Here is a 22,962-nt window from a genome sequence, read left to right on the forward strand (position 1 = left end):
TCAGCATAACTGACCAGTAACTAGGAGAGCAAGACAGGGGAGCACCCCATTAATGTAATTAGCATTTTCTTTTTTTTGTTTTAAGATAATTATTAAGAGTACAAATCCCAAATTTTGGTTAAGCTTTTTGCACACTAATTATATTGGTGTAATTTTGAAACCCATTGTTAGCAGTAAACCTTTATTGTTGGCCTTAGATTACCGTGACTGCACTTTAATTGCTAAAAAATAAAATAAAAAAAATCTTTTACCTGCACTCAATATTAAGACATTATTTCATTAGCTGGAAGTATGCAATATAAATAAATGTGCATGACATGAACACTAAGTGGTATGGGTCCATTTTTTAACCTTTGGTCACATGCCATTCACTATGTAGCAACCTGAAATATATAAGGGGGGAAAAAAAAAAAGAGGGGTGATCGCTCTCAGATTTTATGAATAACGCAAACACCAAGGAAACAGACGTTGGAACATTTTCATCCACAAGCAGCCTTGTGGCATTTTTATTATATAGAGTGTAAAATGCAATTGTCAGATAAGACATCTCTCTGTAACATACTGAATATCATCCAATTGTGATTTTATTTTAACAGTTAAACATTTTAGGAATAAAAGAAAAAAAGTTAAATTCACCCCCCTCTAAAAGAAAAAAACAAAAACAAAACGGAATGTTCCCAAGGATTAAATTGTAAATTCACACACACACAAATTAGCTTTAATTCCGTTTTCTTTAAAAAAAATTTTTAAAAAAAATTAAATGCGGAATAAAAAAAAAAAAAAAAAAAAGGGAGGAAAAAAATAAAAAGTAATCTGTACAAGAGGGAAAAAAGGACTACAAACATTCAAAATCATATCCCTTTTATTAAATCACAAGTTGATGTTGTTTTAGCACATACTGTGGTTAATACTAGTTTTTATTTATTTTCTATGATAAATTTGACAATTAGATAAGAAAATATTTAAAACAAAAACAAGCAGAAAAAAAAACAGACAAAAAAACCATCAAGAACAAACCCTGGAGTTAAAAAATAGTTATTACGATTCTTTTTTAAACTTTTTCATACTGTTAAATGTTCCACAGTGTTTGCATTAAAGATTCTAACAGCTGAATTTTCATATTAAAAAATAATAGTATTTATTTCTGACAGCACAAAAAGTAATTTCCTGTTATAGCTTGGAAGTCTGATATACAGAGGCAACTGAATAACTGATAAACATTGCTTTATAAAATGTGCCCCTGACCTGCCAGAGAGACTTGAATCACATTGCTCTGCGATGCATTACACTGCCCTCTGGAAGGACGGGGTGTTAACAATCATTTGTTTTTATATTAACCCTTCAAAACCCTAGGTATTATACAAAGCCTACAAAATATGTCCCTGCACCCCCCCCTCCCCCTTTTGTCCCCTAACACACTTGTCTCAAGAAATGGATTCAAATATTCGCTTTTCAGAATGAACAAATCATTTCCAAGTAACACAGATTGATAATTCTCTTTAAAAAAAACGCAATAAAATCAAATACAGTCATAATACCAGAAAATTAGACATAAAACATTTAATGAATTTACAGTTAAGAATATTTAAATACACATTTAAAAAATTTTTAGGAGCTGTGTACATTTTTTTTGTAAATTTTTGTTTTATCTTTGTGATAAGACCTCCAAGCTGCATTGTCCGATAGACAAAATGCTACAAAAAATAAAATATTGAGACAAATATGTTGCAATATCAGCACCAAGGGGGGGGGCAGGGGCTACACAGTGGAGGAATATACATATATATTTTTTTTCTTTTTTATTTGTATCCTTTTTCTTCAATATGTCTGATCGGTTCCAAAAAGAATTCATGTTAACACTTTTTTTTTTCAAGGGTAAGAAACAAAAGTAAAAAGGAAGGGGGGGGGGGGGGGCAGGAAAAAATAAAATAAAAGACAATAAAACATCCAAACCAAAAAAGAAAAGAAAAAAAAATACTCCCAGCACTGTTCTATCTTTAGTATATTATAGAAACCTGATTCTTAGCAAAGTTCAGTATGGATTTAACCCTATCACTAGTGTTTTACAAACAAAAAGAAAAAGTCTTCATCAAAACGTAGGCAAATCTAGAAACTGGTTACAAATTAGGTTCTTCTTCTGCAATGATTCCGAGGGAAAAACGAAAAATAAAATATATATTGCCATCAACGGGACAATTGTTCTACTGCTCCTGTAAGGTAAAGAGAATGAGTAAGTGAGAGAGGCAGAAGGGCAATTCAGCAGTGGTCACATTGTGCTTTTTCCAGTCATGCCTAGACAACATGTAATAGTTTAGTAACAGCCACCAAGGAGTACTAGAAAGCATTCTTATCCTGGTCACAATGGGCCGGATGTAATGACGCCCCGAGTTTGGCGGCCGTGCGGGATGACGGCCGAACTGGGACGTTTTTTAAAAGGGCAATTACATACAATGCAAAACCATAACTTGTACATGATTGCTCCTTTAAAAAAAATGTCCGAGTTCTGCTGGCACCCAACACGGCTGCCGAACTCTGGGCGTCATTACATCTGGACCACTATCCAGACATAGACAACATCCCCTTACCACCTCAAACAATATCCGATTAATTTTCTTTCATACAAAACTAGTTAAGTGAGATTTCCATTAAAGTCAGACTTGCTTTACCAATTACATTAAAATGGACATTCACACAAACTCTTAATTAAAATGACCGGGAAGGGAAGGACATGACCAACGATTTGCTGAAAAAGTGTCTGCTGCATGACAAACTGGACAAACCTGCTCAGGGTTGATAAAAATAAATACCAGCACAACGGTCCTGCTGGTGCTATATTTGCACCGTCCATGCGACAGTCATTGCTGGGATGTACAGACGCTAAACAGGATTAGAATACTTGGGTGCTACCTACCTGGCTGTGGGTTTGCGTCTGTCCCAATGACTGTCCATAATAAGCTGCTTGCTGTCTGTAATACTCTGCCCATGCCATCGTGTAGTCTGGTTGAGAGCTTGGCTGAGAGCTGGCGCTGGCAGCTTGATCTACAGTGACGAAGTGCAGAGAATGAGAGGGGAGGAGATGTATATCTCAACATATGTCTATCTATAGGACCTACCGAGAACTACTAAGATACTATGGACCAAACAGCATGTTGCTGGGGGTGGGTGGGGAGGTATGGAAAAAAACAAAACAAAAAAAAAACCCCAGTCATTGCTTCCACTATTATAGCTAGTCATACAAAATAGACCTCCATACAGAATGAGACTACTGCACAGCGCTAAACAAATACTCACTCTGCTTCTTGTAATACTCCTCCCATGCCTTGCTGTAATCTGGCTGAGCGTTTTGCTGCTGGCTCTGCTGACCTGGAAAAAAATAATAATAATACAACGACGGATAAGAGAAAAGATCCTCCACATTTTTGTTAAATATTGTACGATACCCTATAGCTCTAGCGATGTCTGTACCCCATATCTAGGCCTGTCCTTCACATACTGTACACTCAGCAGATAAAGTTAGCAGTACAAAGTCAAATCGCATACAACCTGCTTGTACAGTACAGATATAAATTACAGCTGTTCCCATTGCAGCTTTTCTTCCTCAGTCCAATTCACAATGCTGAAAACCATGCAATATCACTAATTAGCAGATAGTCATTATCTGCATCCTATGCCTATGATATAATGTACGAGTTCGAAGCCTTGGTCAATGCGGTGTGCATTATTTGGGTACGATTAATATGCGCGGCCCCATGGGCCGAACGTTGCATCCTCTGATCATATGTGCGGAACATATCTGTCGTAATTGTACGCGCATCGCGCCATGTTTTAATGCACATACAATGCATCGTTCGATCTGCGTTATTTTGAGTGGCACTTGCCCATTTGTTTTTTTTGAGAGGCATACGATCGATCATTATAGTACCTGTCATACGCACATTGTGTGTCCTAAAACATCCAATCGCGAGGCTGGGACTGCCAGAGAGTTTAAAGGAAATTATGACACGACTCGCACCTAATACTGGTCGCCCTGATGTATGGCCATTACATTGGCCACCCATTTCAATAAGCTCATTACCGGACTGGTAGGTAGGTGGGGATAGAATATGACGCCATGCCAGGGGCGATCTTTCTTTTTAAATGCTCTGTTAATTAATAAGGCAAGGAGCGTGCCTTAACAATGTGTTCAGTAATTAAATATACGTATCAAATAAATGCAATTAATTGTATTCGTTACGTATGGGAATCATTTTACAGGGGAGCAGAAGAAAGCATTCTGTAGACTGGTGAGGAGCAGAGCTGGACAGATAAGAGGAGGGTTCAGAGTTGACCACTGCCACAAGCCAGGCGCTGTCCCTTAATGAATGACTTCGGGTCACAAAGTGCCCACCTGCTAATTCTCACATAAAGGATCTCTATCAATGGCCTTTCTTTGGGAAGTCATTGAGGGATACGCCAATTAATGGACTGCAAACCGGCGTGTTTTACCTCATTGGACACTTTATGTCTGAGAAAGGGGGGTTGTTAGAGGCAATAAAACTCTGAATGTTTAGATCACTTATTAGGATGGGAAGGGGAGGAGTTCGGACTCGCTGGATTTGTTCACCAGTTGGGATGTGAATGGCTGCTTGCACACAAAACCATGGAACAATAGAGCTGGAAATGGGACTCTTTCAAACAACATAGTGGGAAAAGGATTACACCACGAAGAGCGCATTTCTCCCAGCCTGCTCCCTGTGTCCTTCTCAGCAGGAAACCACTTGCTGTATCAATACTGGATACTATATTCACACAAATGTATAAGTGATTGTTTGCTTGTGCGCAGTAATTCCAGGGGTTGGGCCAATATTTAACCTATCTGTTTCAGGACCTAGCAAGCAACACGGCTGCCTCTACTTTGTGTGAGAGACGGGTCCACTTCACACCATGCACGGCTGAAACGGATCACTGCACAGTGATATGCGCAGGAAGGGGTGGGGTGGGGGGGAACGACACTACCCGCTCTCCTCTAATTAACCCCACGTTTGCCAGCATTACAGAATCAAGTTGCTTAGCAGGGAAGGACTGTGCGCGCTCTTAAGTGCAGTAAGATTCTGTTGCAAGCCAGCATCATTTCCCAAGGAGTGAAAGGTAGGCATATTTCAGTCTGGTCTTGAGAATCGCAGCAACACCTAATTGTGATCTCTCCATTAGAGTGAGCACCACTGTGTAGGAGTAAGGACAGCAAGCATATATGATCATTTCACCTTGAAAATATGAATAGAGAAAAAATAAAAGGAAAAATAGACTAGCGAGGGGATGTATGACAACTAATGTACTAGATTAGGCTATTTCCTAGTGCTCTGGCGGACAGCCACCAGCATTCAGACAACCTACAAGACGAAACAAGCCTTGAGAAAGCCAGAACACTGCAGCAAGGCCAGTTGAGCGTCACAAGCGATAGTTGAATGTTAGTGCGATGGGACAGTGGAACCTCTGGTGCTCAAGCTGGTGCAAAACCAATTTGAGCACTTGTAGGTCTGCACCACTTGGCTACCTCTAGGCCAGGGATGGGGAACATTCATCCCACCATCTAAACTACACATCCCAGCATGCCCCGCAACAGCTTTAGCATGGCCAAATAGCAAAACTGTAGCAAGGCATGCTGGTAAGTGTAATTCAAAAACAGCTGGAGGGCCAAAGGTTCTCCACCCCTGCTCTAAGCTAAGGAATGCTGGGTGTTGCAGAGGAGGTGCTAGAAAGTCATAGGCTGCTGGGAATAACAGAACCTGGGTCTTACGAATCAGATAACTTAATTCAAATCAGATAATTTAATTCAAAGCAAGACCCCTAAGAGGATGTACGGGTTTGTCTCCACTTACCTGGAAGTTGCTGGCCAGGCTGCTGCCACGCCTGGTAAGTGCTACCCCAACCCTGTGTTACAAACGCCTGAGGACCACTGGAAAGGAGAAGAAAATAAGAATTTACTTACCGATAATTCTATTTCTCATAGTCCGTAGTGGATGCTGGGGACTCCGAAAGGACCATGGGGAATAGCGGCTCCGCAGGAGACTGGGCACAAAAGTAAAAAGCTTTAGGACTACCTGGTGTGCACTGGCTCCTCCCCCTATGACCCTCCTCCAAGCCTCAGTTAGGATACTGTGCCCGGACGAGCGTACACAATAAGGAAGGATTTTGAATCCCGGGTAAGACTCTTACCAGCCACACCAATCACACCGTACAACTTGTGATCTGAACCCAGTTAACAGCATGATAACAGAAGGAGCCTCTGAAAAGATGGCTCACAACAACAATAACCCGATTTTTGTAACAATAACTATGTACAAGTAATGCAGACAATCCGCACTTGGGATGGGCGCCCAGCATCCACTACGGACTATGAGAAATAGAATTATCGGTAAGTAAATTCTTATTTTCTCTAACGTCCTAGTGGATGCTGGGGACTCCGAAAGGACCATGGGGATTATACCAAAGCTCCCAAACGGGCGGGAGAGTGCGGATGACTCTGCAGCATCGAATGAGAGAACTCCAGGTCCTCCTCAGCCAGGGTATCAAATTTGTAGAATTTAGCAAACGTGTTTGCCCCTGACCAAGTAGCTGCTCGGCAAAGTTGTAAAGCCGAGACCCCTCGGGCAGCCGCCCAAGATGAGCCCACTTTCCTTGTGGAATGGGCTTTTACAGATTTTGGCTGTGGCAGGCCTGCCACAGAATGTGCAAGCTGAATTGTACTACAAATCCAACGAGCAATAGTCTGCTTAGAAGCAGGAGCACCCAACTTGTTGGGTGCATACAGGATAAACAGCGAGTCAGATTTTCTGACTCCAGCCGTCCTGGAAACATATATTTTCAGGGCCCTGACTACGTCCAGTAACTTGGAATCCTCCAAGTCCCTAGTAGCCGCAGGCACCACAATAGGCTGGTTTAAGTGAAATGCTGAAACCACCTTAGGGAAAAATTGAGGACGAGTCCTCAATTCTGACCTGTCCGTATGAAAAATTAGGTAAGGGCTTTTATAGGATAAAGCCGCCAATTCTGAAACACGCCTGGCTGAAGCCAGGGCTAACAGCATTACCACTTTCCATGTGAGATATTTTAAGTCCACAGTGGTGAGTGGTTCAAACCAATGTGATTTTAGGAACCCCAAAACTACATTGAGATCCCAAGGTGCCACTGGAGGCACAAAAGGAGGCTGTATATGCAGTACTCCCTTGACAAACGTCTGAACTTCAGGAACAGAAGCTAGTTCTTTGTGGAAGAATATTGACAGGGCCGAAATTTGAACCTTAATGGACCCTAATTTTAGGCCCATAGACAGTCCTGTTTGCAGGAAATGCAGGAATCGACCCAGTTGAAATTCCTCTGTAGGGGCCTTCCTGGCCTCGCACCACGCAACATATTTTCGCCAAATACGGTGATAATGTTGTACGGTCACATCCTTCCTGGCTTTGATCAGGGTAGGGATGACTTCATCCGGAATGCCTTTTTCCTTCAGGATCCGGCGTTCAACCGCCATGCCGTCAAACGCAGCCGCGGTAAGTCTTGGAACAGACATGGTCCCTGCTGGAGCAGGTCCTTTCTTAGAGGTAGAGGCCACGGGTCTTCCGTGAGCATCTCTTGAATTTCCGGGTACCAAGTCCTTCTTGGCCAATCCGGAGCCACGAGTATAGTCTTTACTCCTCTCCTTCTTATGATTCTCAGTACTTTTGGTATGAGAGGAAGAGGAGGGAACACATACACTGACTGGTACACCCACGGTGTTACCAGAGCGTCCACAGCTATTGCCTGAGGGTCCCTTGACCTGGCGCAATATCTGTCCAGTTTTTTGTTGAGGCGGGACGCCATCATGTCCACCTTTGGTTTTTCCCAACGGTTCACAATCATGTGGAAGACTTCTGGGTGAAGTCCCCACTCCCCCGGGTGAAGATCGTGTCTGCTGAGGAAGTCTGCTTCCCAGTTGTCCACTCCCGGAATGAACACTGCTGACAGTGCTATCACATAATTTTCCGCCAAGCGAAGAATCCTTGCCACTTCCGTCATTGCCCTCCTGCTTCTTGTGCCGCCCTGTCTGTTTACGTGGGCGACTGCCGTGATGTTGTCCGACTGGATCAACACCGGCTGACCCTGAAGCAGAGGTCTTGCCTGACTTAGGGCATTGTAAATGGCCCTGAGTTCCAGGATATTTATGTGAAGTGACGTTTCCATGCTTGACCACAAGCCCTGGAAATTTCTTCCCTGTTTGACTGCTCCCCAGCCCCTCAGGCTGGCATCCGTGGTCACCAGGACCCAATCCTGAATGCCGAATCTGCGGCCCTCTAGGAGATGAGCACTCTGTAACCACCACAGGAGAGATACCCTTGTCCTTGGAGACAGGGTTATCCGCTGATGCATTTGAAGATGCGATCTGGACCATTTGTCCAGCAGATCCCACTGAAAAGTTCTTGCGTGGAATCTGCCGAATGGAATCGCTTCGTAAGAAGCCACCATCTTTCCCAGGACCCTTGTGCATTGATGTACTGACACTTGGCCTGGTCTTAGGAGGTTCCTGACTAGGTCGGATAACTCCCTGGCTTTCTCTTCCGGGAGAAACACCTTTTTCTGTACTGTGTCCAGAATCATTCCTAGGAACAGCAGACGTGTCGTCGGAATCAGCTGCGATTTTGGAATATTTAGAATCCATCCGTGCTGTCGTAGTACTACTTGAGATAGTGCTACTCCGACCTCTAACTGTTCTCTGGACCTTGCCCTTATCAGGAGATCGTCCAAGTAAGGGATAATTAAGACGCCTTTTCTTCGAAGAAGAATCATCATTTCGGCCATTACCTTGGTAAAGACCCGGGGTGCCGTGGACAATCCAAACGGCAGCGTCTGAAACTGATAGTGACAGTTCTGTACCACAAACCTGAGGTACCCTTGGTGAGAAGGGCAAATTGGGACATGGGAGGTAAGCATCCTTGATGTCCAGAGACACCATATAGTCCCCTTCTTCCAGGTTCGCTATCACTGCTCTGAGTGACTCCATCTTGAACTTGAACCTTTTTATGTAAGTGTTCAAGGATTTCAGATTTAAAATGGGTCTCACCGAGCCGTCCGGCTTCGGTACCACAAACAGCGTGGAATAATACCCCTTTCCCTGTTGTAGGAAGGGTACCTTGATTATCACTTGCTGGGAATACAGCTTGTGAATGGCTTCCAATACCGCCTCCCTGTCGGGGGGAGACGCTGGTAAAGCAGACTTCAGGAACCGGCGAGGGGGAGACGTCTCGAATTCCAATTTGTACCCCTTAGATACTACCTGCAGGATCCAGGGGTCCACTTGCGAGTGAGCCCACTGCGCGCTGAAATTCTTGAGACGGGCCCCCACCGTCTTGCCTGAGTCCGCTTGTAAGGCCCCAGCGTCATGCTGAGGACTTGGCAGAAGCGGGGGAGGGCTTCTGTTCGTGGGAAGAGGCTGTCTGCTGCAGTCTTTTTCCCCTTCCTCTGCCCCGGGGCAGATATGAGTGGCCTTTTGCCCGCTTGCCCTTATGGGGACGAAAGGACTGAGCCTGAAAAGACGGTATCTTTTTCTGCTGTGAGGTGACTTGGGGTAAAAAGGTGGATTTCCCAGCCGTTGCCGTGGCCACCAGGTCCGATAGACCGACCCCAAATAACTCCTCCCCTTTATACGGCAATACTTCCATATGCCGTTTGGAATCCGCATCACCTGACCACTGTCGCGTCCATAACCCTCTTCTGGCAGAAATGGACATCGCACTTACTCTTGATGCCAGAGTGCAAATATCCCTCTGTGCATCACGCATATATAGAAATGCATCCTTTAAATGCTCTATAGTCAATAATATATTGTCCCTGTCCAGGGTATCAATATTTTCGGTCAGGGAATCCGACCAAGCCACCCCAGCACTGCACATCCAGGCTGAGGCGATTGCTGGTCGCAGTATAATACCAGTATGTGTGTATATACTTTTTAGGATATTTTCCAGCTTCCTATCAGCTGGTTCCTTGAGGGCGGCCGTATCAGGAGACGGTAACGCCACTTGTTTTGATAAGCGTGTGAGCGCCTTATCCACTCTAGGGGGTGTTTCCCAACGCGCCCTAACCTCTGGCGGGAAAGGGTATAATGCCAATAATTTTTTTAGAAATTAGCAGTTTTTTATCGGGGGAAACCCACGCTTCATCACACACCTCATTTAATTCATCTGATTCAGGAAAAACTACGGGTAGTTTTTTCACACCCCACATAATACCCTTTTTTGTGGTACTTGTAGTATCAGAAATGTTCAAAACCTCCTTCATTGCCGTGATCATGTAACGTGTGGCCCTACTGGAAAATACGTTTGTTTCCTCACCGTCGACACTGGAGTCAGTGTCCGTGTCAGTGTCTGTATCGACCTGAGGTAACGGGCGTTTTATAGCCCCTGACGGTGTTTGAGACGCATGTACAGGTATTAACTGATTTGCCGGCTGTCTCATGTCGTCAACAGTCTTTTGTAAAGTGCCGACACTATCACGTAATTCTTTCCATAAGACCATCCAGTCAGGTGTCGACTCCCTAGGGGGTGACATCACTAACACAGGCAATTGCTCCGCCTCCACACCATTTTCCTCCTCATACATGTCGACACAGCGTACCGACACACAGCACACACACACACAGGGAATGCTCTGATAGAGGACAGGACCCCACTAGCCCTTTGGGGAGACAGAGGGAGAGTTTGCCAGCACACACCAGAGCGCTATATATATATATATACAGGGATAACCTTATATAAGTGTTTTTCCCTAATATAGCTGCTGTATATATTAATATGCCAATTTAGTGCCCCCCCTCTCTTGTTTTACCCTGTTTCTGTAGTGCAGGACTGCAGGGGAGAGTCAGGGAGCCTTCCTCCAACGGAGCTGTGAGGAAAAAATGGTGCCAGTGTGCTGAGGAGACAGGCTCCGCCCCCTTCACGGCGGCCTTTCTCTCGCTTTTTAATGGAAGTGTGAAATGTGCTGAGAGCAATGGCGCACAGCTGCGGTGCTGTGCGCTACCTTATTGAAGACAGGACGTCTTCTGCCGCCGATTTTCCGGACCTCTTCACTCTTCTGGCTCTGTAAGGGGGCCGGCGGCGCGGCTCCGGGACCCATCCATGGCTGGGCCTGTGATCGTCCCTCTGGAGCTAATGTCCAGTAGCCTAAGAAGCCCAATCCACTCTGCACGCAGGTGAGTTCGCTTCTTCTCCCCTTAGTCCCTCGGTGCAGTGAGCCTGTTGCCAGCAGGTCTCACTGAAAATAAAAAACCTACTTTAAACTTTTACACTAAGCAGCTCAGGAGAGCCCCTTAGCCTGCACCCGTCTCGTTCGGGCACAAAAATCTAACTGAGGCTTGGAGGAGGGTCATAGGGGGAGGAGCCAGTGCACACCAGGTAGTCCTAAAGCTTTTTACTTTTGTGCCCAGTCTCCTGCGGAGCCGCTATTCCCCATGGTCCTTTCGGAGTCCCCAGCATCCACTAGGACGTTAGAGAAAAACAATGTTTATTATTTCAATAACTGATAATGCACCTGCGCTATGGATACCAGAGGCAGCTAGGTATGATGTGCCTATCAGCATTAACAATAATATGAAATACGTAAAGCACAAAAACACATTATGCTACTGTGTGACATTTACCAGCAATAAGCGCATTCTTAGCTGCTGCAGTGATTTTTTCATATATATTTTAGACTCCGACGTCACCAACTCAATGGAGCGGGGTGGTGCGCCATATTGTTTAACTTACTGAATCATTTTATGCTGGTCCTGATTAGGTGTCTAAGGTTCTTTTCAATTTGCACACATTAATGTGGGCAGCAATGTGCCATAATGGTTAGCTTACTGCTTCACTGCCCTCAGATCACAAGTGCAATTCCAGACTAAGGGTGTGGAGTTTGTATGTTCTTTACATATACAGACAACATGAAGTTATTCCACCAATTGTACACTCACATGCGCCAGAATGAAAGTCAGTCACTTACTTTTGATGAGGTGTCGCGTGCGCCTGGTTGAAAGGACTCTGGCCAAAGCTACTTGGAGCGCCTATCGCGGTGCCCTGCATGAGAACAGATGAAACACAAAGGTCAATAATCCCGGGTGATATCTGCAGCACTTTGCGCACAGTAATTAACATTTTGTAAGGGGGATGGGGAAAGAGTTGAGCAAGTAGCAGAAATTCTACACCACAATCTCTGATATCACACACCAACAGGTGGAATAAATAAGAATTTACTTACCGATAATTCTATTTCTCGGAGTCCGTAGTGGATGCTGGGGTTCCTGAAAGGACCATGGGGAATAGCGGCTCCGCAGGAGACAGGGCACAAAAGTAAAGCTTTCCGATCAGGTGGTGTGCACTGGCTCCTCCCCCTATGACCCTCCTCCAAGCCAGTTAGGTACTGTGCCCGGACGAGCGTACACAATAAGGGAGGAATTTTGAATCCCGGGTAAGACTCATACCAGCCACACCAATCACACCGTACAACTTGTGATCTAAACCCAGTTAACAGTATGATAACAGCGGAGCCTCTGAAAAGATGGCTCACAACAATAATAACCCGATTTTTGTAACTATGTACAAGTATTGCAGATAATCCGCACTTGGGATGGGCGCCCAGCATCCACTACGGACTCCGAGAAATAGAATTATCGGTAAGTAAATTCTTATTTTCTCTATCGTCCTAGTGGATGCTGGGGTTCCTGAAAGGACCATGGGGATTATACCAAAGCTCCCAAACGGGCGGGAGAGTGCGGATGACTCTGCAGCACCGAATGAGAGAACTCCAGGTCCTCCTTAGCCAGGGTATCAAATTTGTAGAATTTAGCAAACGTGTTTGCCCCTGACCAAGTAGCTGCTCGGCAAAGTTGTAAAGCCGAGACCCCTCGGGCAGCCGCCCAAGATGAGCCCACCTTCCTTGTGGAATGGGCATTTACATATTTTGGCTGTGGCAGGCCTGCCACAGAATGTGCAAGCTGAATTGTATTACACATCCAACTAGCAATAGTCTGCTTAGAAGCAAGAGCACCCAGTTTGTTGGGTGCATACAGGATAACAGCAAGTCAGTTTTCCTGACTCCAGCCGTCCTGGAACATATTTTCAGGGCCCTGACAACATCTAGCAACTTGGAGTCCTCCAAGTCCCTAGTAGGTGCAAGGCACCACAATAAGCTGGTTCAGGTGAAACACTGACACCACCTTAGGGAGAGAACTGGGGACGCGTCCGCAGCTCTGCCCTGTCCGAATGGACAAACAGATATGGGCTTTTTTGAGAAAAAGCCACCAATTTGACACTCGCCTGGTCCAGGCCAGGGCCAAGAGCATGGTCACTTTTTATGTGAGATGCTTCAAATCCACAGATTTGACTGGTTTTAAACCAATGTGATTTGAGGAATCCCAGAACTACGTTGAGATCCCACAGTGCCACTGGAGGCACAAAAGGGGGTTGTATATGCAATACTCCCTTGACAAACTTCTGGACTTCAGGAACTGAAGCCAATTCTTTCTGGAAGAAAATCGACAGGGCCGAAATTTGAACCTTAATGGACCCCAATTTGAGGCCCATAGACACTTCCTGTTTGCAGGAAACGACCGAGTTGAAATTTCTTTGTGGGGCCTTCCTGGCCTCACACCACGCAACATATTTTCGCCACATGTGGTGATAATGTTGTGCGGTCACCTCCTTTCTGGCTTTGACCAGGGTAGGAATGACCTCTTCCGGAATGCCTTTTTCCCTTAGGATCCGGCTTTCCACCGCCATGCCGACAAACGCAGCTGCGGTAAGTCTTGGAACAGACATGGTACTTGCTGAAGCAAGTCCCTTCTTAGCGGCAGAGGCCATAAGACCTCTGTAAGCATCTCTTGAAGTTCCGGGTACCAAGTCCTTCTTGGCCAATCCGGAGCCATGAGTATAGTTCTTACTCCTCTACGTCTTATAATTCTCAGCACCTTAGGTATGAGAAGCAGAGGAGGGAACACATACACCGACTGGTACACCCACGGTGTTACCAGAACGTCCACAGCTATTGCCTGAGGGTCTCTTGACCTGGCGCAATACCTGTCCCGTTTTTTGTTCAGACGGGACGCCATCATGTCCACCTTTGGTATTTCCCAACGGTTTACAATCATGTGGAAAAAACTTCCCGATGAAGTTTCCACTCTCCCGGGTGGAGGTCGTGCCTGCTGAGGAAGTCTGCTTCCCAGTTTCCATTCCCGGGATGAAACACTGCTGACAGTGCTATCACATGATTTTCCGCCCAGCGAAAAGTCCTTGCAGTTTTTGCCATTGCCCTCCTGCTTCTTGTGTCGCCCTGTCTGTTTACGTGGGCGACTGCCGTGATGTTTTTCCCACTGGATCAATACCGGCTGACCTTGAAGCAGAGGTCTTGCTAAGCTTAGAGCATTATAAATTTACCCTTAGCTCCAGTATATTTATGTGGAGAAAAGTCTCCAGACTTGATCACACTCCCTGGAAATTTTTTCCTTGTGTGACTGCTCCCCAGCCTCTCGGGCTGGGCTCCGTGGTCACCAGCATCCAATCCTGAATGCCGAATCTGCGGCCCTCTAGAAGATGAGCACTCTATAACCACCACAGGAGAGACACCCTTGTCCTTGGATATAGGGTTATCCGCTGATGCATCTGAAGATGCGATCCGGACCATTTGTCCAGCAGATCCCACTGAAAAGTTCTTGCGTGAAATCTGCCGAATGGAATTGCTTCGTAGGAAGCCACCATTTTTACCAGGACCCTTGTGCAATGATGCACTGTTTTTAGGAGGTTCCTGACTAGCTCGGATAACTCCCTGGCTTTCTCTTCCGGGAGAAACACCTTTTTCTGGACTGTGTCCAGAATCATCCCTAGGCACAGCAGACGTGTCGTCGGGATCAGCTGCGATTTTGGAATATTTAGAATCCACCCGTGCTGTTGTAGCAGTATCCTAGATAGTGCTACTCCGACCTCCAACTGTTCCCTGGACTATGCCCTTATCAGGAGATCGTCCAAGTAAGGGATAATTAAGACGCCTTTTCTTCGAAGAAGAATCATCATTTCGGCCATTACCTTGGTAAAGACCCGGGGTGCCGTGGACAATCCAAACGGCAGCGTCTGAAACTGATAGTGACAGTTCTGCACCACGAACCTGAGGTACCCTTAGTGAGAAGGGCAAATTTGGAACATAGAGGTAAGCATCCCTGATGTCCCGGGACACTATATAGTCCCCTTCTTCCTGGTTCGTTATCACTGCTCTGAGTGACTCCATCTTGATTTGAACCTTTGTAAGTGTTCAAAAATTTTTTTAGAATAAGTCTCACCTAGCCTTCTGGCTTCAGTACCACAATATAGTGTGGAATAATACCCCTTTTCTTGTAGTAGGAGGGGTAATTTAATTATCACCTGCTGGGAATACAGCTTGTGAATTTTTTCCCATACTGCCTCCTTGTCGGAGGGAGACCTTGGTAAAGCAGACTTTAGGAGCCTGCGAAGGGGAAACGTCTCGACATTCCAATCTGTACCCCTGGGATACTACTTGTAGGATCCAGGGGTCCTGTACGGTCTCAGCGCCATGCTGAGAACTTGTCAGAAGCGGTGGAACGCTTCTGTTCCTGGGAATGGGCTGCCTGCTGCAGTCTTCTTCCCTTTCCTCTATCCCTGGGCAGATATGATCTTATAGGGACGAAAGGACTGAGGCTGAAAAGACGGTGTCTTTTTCTGCAGAGATGTGACCTAGGGTAAAAACGGTGGATTTTCCAGCAGTTGCCGTGGCCACCAGGTCCGATGGACCGACCCCAAATAACTCCTCTTCTTTTATACGGCAATACACCTTTGTGCCGTTTGGAATCTGCATCACCTGACCACTGTCGTGTCCATAACATCTTCTGGCAGTTATGGACATCGCATTTACTCTTGATGCCAGAGTGCAAATATCCCTCTGTGCATCTCGCATATATAGAAATGCATCCTTTAAATGCTCTATAGTCAATAAAATACTGTCCCTGTCAAGGGTATCAATATTTTTAGTCAGGGAATCCGACCAAGCCACCCCAGCTCTGCACATCCAGGCTGAAGCGATCGCTGGTCGCAGTATAACACCAGTATGTGTGTATATACTTTTTATGATATTTTCCAGCCTCCTGTCAGCTGGTCCTTGAGGACGGCCCTATCTATAGACGGTACCGCCACTTGTTTTGATAAGCGTGTGAGCGCCTTATCCACCCTAAGGGGTGTTTCCCAACGCGCCCTAACTTCTGGCGGGAAAGGGTATACCGCCCATAATTTTCTATCGGGGGGAACCCACGCATCATCACACACTTTATTTAATTTATCTGATTCAGGAAAAACTATGGTAGTTTTTTCACATCCCACATAATACCCTCTTTTGTGGTACTTGTAGTATCAGAAATATGTAACACCTCCTTCATTGCCTTTAACGTGTGGCCCTAATAAGGAATACGTTTGTTTATTCACCGTCGACACTGGATTCAGTGTCCCTGTCTGTGTCTGTGTCGACCGACTAAAGTAAACGGGCGTTTTAAAAACCCCTGACGGTGTTTTTGAGACGTCTGGACCGGTACTATTGTTTGTCGGCCGTCTCATGTCGTCAACCGACCTTGCAGCGTGTTGACATTATCACGTAATTCCCTAAATAAGCCATCCATTCCGGTGTCGACTCCCTAGAGAGTGACATCACCATTACAGGCAATTGCTCCGCCTCCTCACCAACATCGTCCTCCTACATGTCGACACACACGTACCGACACACAGCACACACACAGGGAATGCTCTGATAGAGGACAGGACCCACTAGCCCTTTGGAGAGACAGAGGGAGAGTTTGCCAGCACACACCAAAAACGCTATAATTATATAGGGACAACCTTATATAAGTGTTTTCCCTTATAGCATCTTTTTTATATATTTCTAACGCCAAATTAGTGCCCCCCCCCCTCTCTGTTTTAACCCTGTTTCTGTAGTGCAGTGCAGGGGAGAGTCTGGGAGCCTTCCCTCCAGCCTTTCTGTGAGGGAAAATGGCGCTGTGTGCGGAGGAGATAGGCCCCGCCCCTTTTTCGGCGGCCTCGTCTCCCGCTCTTAACGGATTCTGGCAGGGGTTAAATATCTCCATATAGCCTCCGGAGGCTATATGTGAGGTATTTTTAGCCAAAATAGGTATTCATTTGCCTCCCAGGGCGCCCCCCTCCCAGCGCCCTGCACCCTCAGTGACTGCCGTGTGAAGTGTGCTGAGAGGAAAATGGCGCACAGCTGCAGTGCTGTGCGCTACCTTTAGAAGACTGAGGAGTCTTCTGCCGCCGATTCTGGACCTCTTCTTACTTCAGCATCTGCAAGGGGGCCGGCGGCAAGGCTCCGGTGACCATCCAGGCTGTACCTGTGATCGTCCCTCTGGAGCGGATGTCCAGTAGCCAAGAAGCCAATCCATCCTGCACGCAGGTGAGTTCACTTCTTCTCCCCTAAGTCCCTCGTTGCAGTGATCCTGTTGCCAGCAGGACTCACTGTAAAATAAAAAACCTAAGCTAAACTTTTCTAAGCAGCTCTTTAGGAGAGCCACCTAGATTGCACCCTTCTCGGCCGGGCACAAAAATCTAACTGGCTTGGAGGAGGGTCATAGGGGGAGGAGCCAGTGCACACCACCTGATCGGAAAGCTTTACTTTTGTGCCCTGTCTCCTGCGGAGCCGCTATTCCCCATGGTCCTTTCAGGAACCCCAGCATCCACTAGGACGATAGAGAAATGATGTTTTTAGAATTTAAAAACACAAAACGAGGGAAAATTGGGAATAATCCGTTAGTACAATATGTAATTGTTTCTTCCCAGGAACAAGTGACATAAGTCACGAATGGCCATTTCCACCATGAGCGAGCCTGCCTTTCTGCTGGTTCATTCGGATAACTGCACAGATAAGTATCCCTGTCCTTTACCACTTTTCCCTAGAGACTCCCTTACAAACGTACCCCAACTTTCTCATCAATGAGATGTCTGGCCAGCTCAATTTGTTGTGGGACACCTCGGATGGTGAATATCCGTAGACTTGGGTCTGTGTTGGGTGGCGGGTTCCTCTGGAGCTCCACGTGGGCCCCCGACTGCTGGTTTATGCTTTTGATATTTTCACCTCCTGGGAGGAAGAAAGGGTACCGTTAAAGATTTGCGTTGGCTTATACAACAGACATTACACATTTCTTCTGAACAGATCAATACCACACGTTTATTTCGCTAACTGCAAAAATCCATTATGTGTATTATGGGAAACCGCTTTAGTCACTCCCTACCTCCAGTTCACTGGCCAGTGAGAACCTCCCTTCTGCTCTCACAGGCAGGGCCCTCCACCCCCTTTGGCTCTCACCCTGCCCTGACCCAGCTTCCAGTGAGACTGTCCCTTCCAAAGGTGCAGGGTCATTGAGTGCTACCGTTTTAAACGGTCATTCACTTTTCACCTTTTTTTTTTATTTTTATACTTTGAATCTTTTTGTTTGTTTATGTTTTATTATAGTTTTTGCATGTATGGCGCTACAGACACTTGGCAGCACCACAGGCGTAATAAAAAAAATGTATATTAAAACATAGCCTCCACTGCACCCTTACGCTGCTATTAGTGGCAGGGAGAAAACCAAACCTTTGCATAAATAAGACCCACAAGAAACAGCAGGGGGCGCACTGTATGCAAACTGAATGAGAATCAGTCTATTAATAACTAGCTGTTTTCCACAAGAGAAATGACTTGTAGCTATTTCTATAGCACCTGCTGTATAATGAAATCGAAGTAAAAGCGCTTTTCTAGAAAACACTAACTTTCCCAGCAGCCTGAACACATCTAAAGACAAAATGGTATTTGATATTGTCACGATTAACCGAAGTGTAAGGATCATATCAGCTGAATAACCCGTAGTGAAAAAGTATTCTTCCAAAAATGGCAAACTACACCAGAGTGAAAGGGTTAATGATCTTCCGATAAATGGTAGAATGGCAACGTTTTAAAAACATCCTAAAAAAACAAAACTTGGGCAATTTTTTTTATTTTATTTTATTTAAAAGAATACTTAAAATATCAAATTAGATCAACACAGCAGCTTTATCACCTGACAATGGAATGGAGAAGGATTGTCGGCTGCTTAATCACCCTAGCCATGAGCTTAATATAGAAAAAAACAACAACAAAGATCACTGGTCAGCACATGCAAACAGGGAGCTATATTATATATATATATATATATATATATATATATATATATATATATATATATATAAATATATAAATAAGGGGGGGGGGGGGTTTACAAAAAAAAAATTAGGATGCTCCCACACAGCAACTGGTTTCGCCATGTCACTCACTACATTTAGGGAAAAACCACATTTACTAGTAGGCCTGAAACAGAGTTACTACTTTAATCAATGCAAGATCAAAGCAGAACTCACATAAAAACAGAAAGGCCAACAACATTACAAGTACACAAAAGGCAAACCAACCCCAGATGCAATTTTTCCCTATATAGAAAGACATTTTAACCCTGACTGCATATGCAAGGAGACCCTTGAGGTACAGCATCCCCGTTATTAGTTAATGACAGAGGATAAAAGCACCAGAGACCACTCTCCCAATCAATTAAAGGAGAACATAGCACAGCAGGGGCACCCATGTAATCACCTCTAACCTCCAATTTGTTGAGCCTTTCAGTACATGAGGCCTTATCAGCATTTGAGTGAAAGCTGGTTTAACAAGATTGGGTGATTGAGGATAGGGGAGCGTAATGTAAACTGTTTTATTTGGTTAAAATATTGAAGAACACCAACCCCCCCCCCAAAAAAAAAAACAACACACTGTTCAAATTTGTAAGTTCTGCAATTCTGGTCACAATGTTTCTGATAAATCTTAAACACCATAACTTTGTACAGTCGGCTGCAGTGGCATCACTAATAGATTTAAGGTGGGAGGATGGAGGGTTCAATTATTTTTTAGTGTGGCTCTAACTAATGGCATTCAATAGAGCAATTCAATTATTTCTCCAATGGGGTGCGAGTTCCTCTGGCGCCCATTATTTATGCTTGCACCCTTCTGAGGTGGTGAGCAGAAATTCCGGCTTTTGTACAACCAAACGGTATTTTCCCTGTCACGCCCAATAGTTGGGATTAGCTGCTTTACACATCTAAACCTGATGCATTTGTTAAGACGAGCGTGAAAACCTCAAAGGTTTGAATATATATTGCACCATCACTTTAGACGGGCGTTCATACGCGCCAAAACAATTTAATTCCCCCTAAGGGCCACACAGCCTACAATGCCCCCAGCAACTGCCTGAGTTATCCTGTTTCCAGTGGGGTGTGGTATGGAAGGTCGACAGTAACTAGGTAGACAGGGTGTCTAGGTCGACTGGGTCTTTAGGTCAACTGGGTCTTTAGGTCAACATGTTCTAGGTCGACATGAGTTTTTTATGTTATTTTGGTGTCGTTTTCTTCGTAGTGTGACCGGGAACCCCAATTAGTGCCCCGCTTCGCTCACCATGCTTCGGGCAAGGTGCCTTCGCTTGGCACAGATTACCGTTCCAATCGTAGTCCACGTGGATCGTTAAGTATGAAAAGGTTCAAAGAAAAAAAAAAGTGAAAAACTCATGTCGACCTTTTGACCTGTCGACCTAAAGACCCTGGCAACCTAGTTACTGTCGACCAATAGTGGTCGACCTAGACATTGTCGACCTAGTTTCCGGATCCCTTCCAGTGTCCCCTATTTGCAAATTCATCAGATTTCTATTTGTTTTGGGATAAAAAGACAGCAATGACTCCCTTTACAGCAGGGGTGGGGAACCTTTTTACTACCAAGGGCCATTTAGACATTTATAAAATCCTTCGGGGGCCATACAAAAATTATCAACTTTAAATTAGCCTGCCCCTAGTAGTTATGCCCCAGTAGATATGCCCCCAGTAGTGCACTGCCAGATACACATATGCTGCCACAGTGTCAGATACACATATGCCGCCACAGTGCCAGATACACATATGCCGCCACAGTGCCAGATACACATATGCCGCCAGTAGTGCACCGCCAGATACACATATGCCACCAGTGCCAGATACAGATATGCCACCACAGTGCCAGATACACATATGCCGCCACAGTGCCAGATACACATGCCGCCACAGTGCCAAATACAGATATGCCCCCATAGTGAGGGGTACACACATGTTCCCACAGTGCCAGATACAGATATGCCACCACAGTGCCAGGTACAGATATGCCACCACAGTGCCAGGTACAGATATGCCACCACAGTGCCAGATACAGATATGTCCCCACAGTGCCAGATACAGATATGTCCCCACAGTGCCAGATACAGATATGCCACCACAGTGCCAGATACAGATATGCCCAAATAGTGCCAGGTACACACATGTCCCCACAGTGCCAGATACAGATATGCCACCACAGTGCCAGATACAGATATGCCACCACAGTGCCAAATACAGATATGCCCCCATAGTGAGGGGTACACACATGTCCCCACAGTGCCAGATACAGATATGCCCCCACAGTGCCAGATACAGATATGCCCCCACAGTGCCAGATACAGATATGCCACCACAGTGCCAGATACAGATATGCCACCACAGTGCCAGATACAGATATGCCACCACAGTGCCAGATACAGATATGCCACCACAGTGCCAGGTACACACGTCCCCACAGTGCCAGATACAGATATGCCACCACAGTGCCAGATACAGATATGTCCCCACAGTGCCAGATACAGATATGCCACCACAGTGCCAGATACAGATATGCCACCACAGTGCCAGGTACACACATGTCCCCACAGTGCCCGATACAGATATGTCCCCACAGTGCCCGATACAGATATGCCCCCACAGTGCCCGATACAGATATGCCCCCACAGTGCCCGATACAGATATGCCCCCACAGTGCCCGATACAGATATGCCCCCACAGTGCCCGATACAGATATGTCCCCACAGTGCCAGATACAGATATGCCACCACAGTGCCAGATACAGATATGCCACCACAGTGCCAGATACAGATATGCCACCACAGTGCCAGGTACACACATGTCCCCACAGTGCCCGATACAGCTATGTCCCCACAGTGCCAGATACAGCTATGTCCCCACAGTGCCAGATACAGCTATGTCCCCACAGTGCCAGATACAGCTATGTCCCCACAGTGCCAGATACAGCTATGTCCCCACAGTGCCAGATACAGCTATGTCCCCACAGTGCCAGATACAGCTATGTCCCCACAGTGCCAGATACAGCTATGTCCCCACAGTGCCAGATACAGATATGCCACCACAGTGCCAGATACAGATATGCCACCACAGTGCCAGATACAGATATGCCCAAATAGTGCCAGGTACACACATGTCCCCACAGTGCCAGATACAGATATGTCCCCACAGTGCCAGATACAGATATGTCCCCACAGTGCCAGATACAGACATGTCCCCACAGTGCCAGATACAGATATGTCCCCACAGTGCCAGATACAGATATGTCCCCACAGTGCCAGATACAGATATGTCCCCACAGTGCCAGATACAGATATGTCCCCACAGTGCCAGGTACACACATGTCCCCACAGTGCCAGGTACACACATGTCCCCACAGTGCCAGGTACACACATGTCCCCACAGTGCCAGGTACACACATGTCCCCACAGTGCCAGATACACACATGTCCCCACAGTGCCAGATACAGATATGTCCCCACAGTGCCCGATACAGATATGTCCCCACAGTGCCCGATACAGATATGTCCCCACAGTGCCCGATACAGATATGTCCCCACAGTGCCCGATACAGATATGTCCCCACAGTGCCCGATACAGATATGTCCCCACAGTGCCAGATACAGATATGTCCCCACAGTGCCCGATACAGATATGTCCCCACAGTGCCAGATACAGATATGTCCCCACAGTGCCAGATACAGATATGTCCCCACAGT

At 45.9% G+C, this 22,962-nt stretch overlaps 1 protein-coding gene across 2 annotated transcripts in view; it reads right to left on the reverse strand.

The window, feature by feature from the left end:
* Positions 1 to 472: 472 nt before the first annotated feature.
* FUBP3 (far upstream element binding protein 3) overlaps positions 473 to 22,962 on the reverse strand; it is a 116,684-nt gene continuing 94,194 nt past the window's right edge. For both annotated transcript variants that reach the window (XM_063936713.1, XM_063936714.1), the window contains 6 exons: positions 17,966 to 18,126; positions 11,992 to 12,065; positions 5,859 to 5,935; positions 3,292 to 3,363; positions 2,912 to 3,039; positions 473 to 2,210 (listed from right to left, as the gene is read on the reverse strand). In XM_063936713.1, coding sequence (XP_063792783.1) covers positions 2,202 to 2,210; positions 2,912 to 3,039; positions 3,292 to 3,363; positions 5,859 to 5,935; positions 11,992 to 12,065; positions 17,966 to 18,126 — 521 coding nt within the window. In that variant the 3' untranslated portion in view covers positions 473 to 2,201. The remainder of the gene's footprint in view (positions 2,211 to 2,911; positions 3,040 to 3,291; positions 3,364 to 5,858; positions 5,936 to 11,991; positions 12,066 to 17,965; positions 18,127 to 22,962) is intronic.

The sequence above is a fragment of the Pseudophryne corroboree genome, chromosome 8 (genome assembly GCF_028390025.1).
Source record: "Pseudophryne corroboree isolate aPseCor3 chromosome 8, aPseCor3.hap2, whole genome shotgun sequence".
NCBI lineage: Eukaryota > Metazoa > Chordata > Amphibia > Anura > Myobatrachidae > Pseudophryne > Pseudophryne corroboree.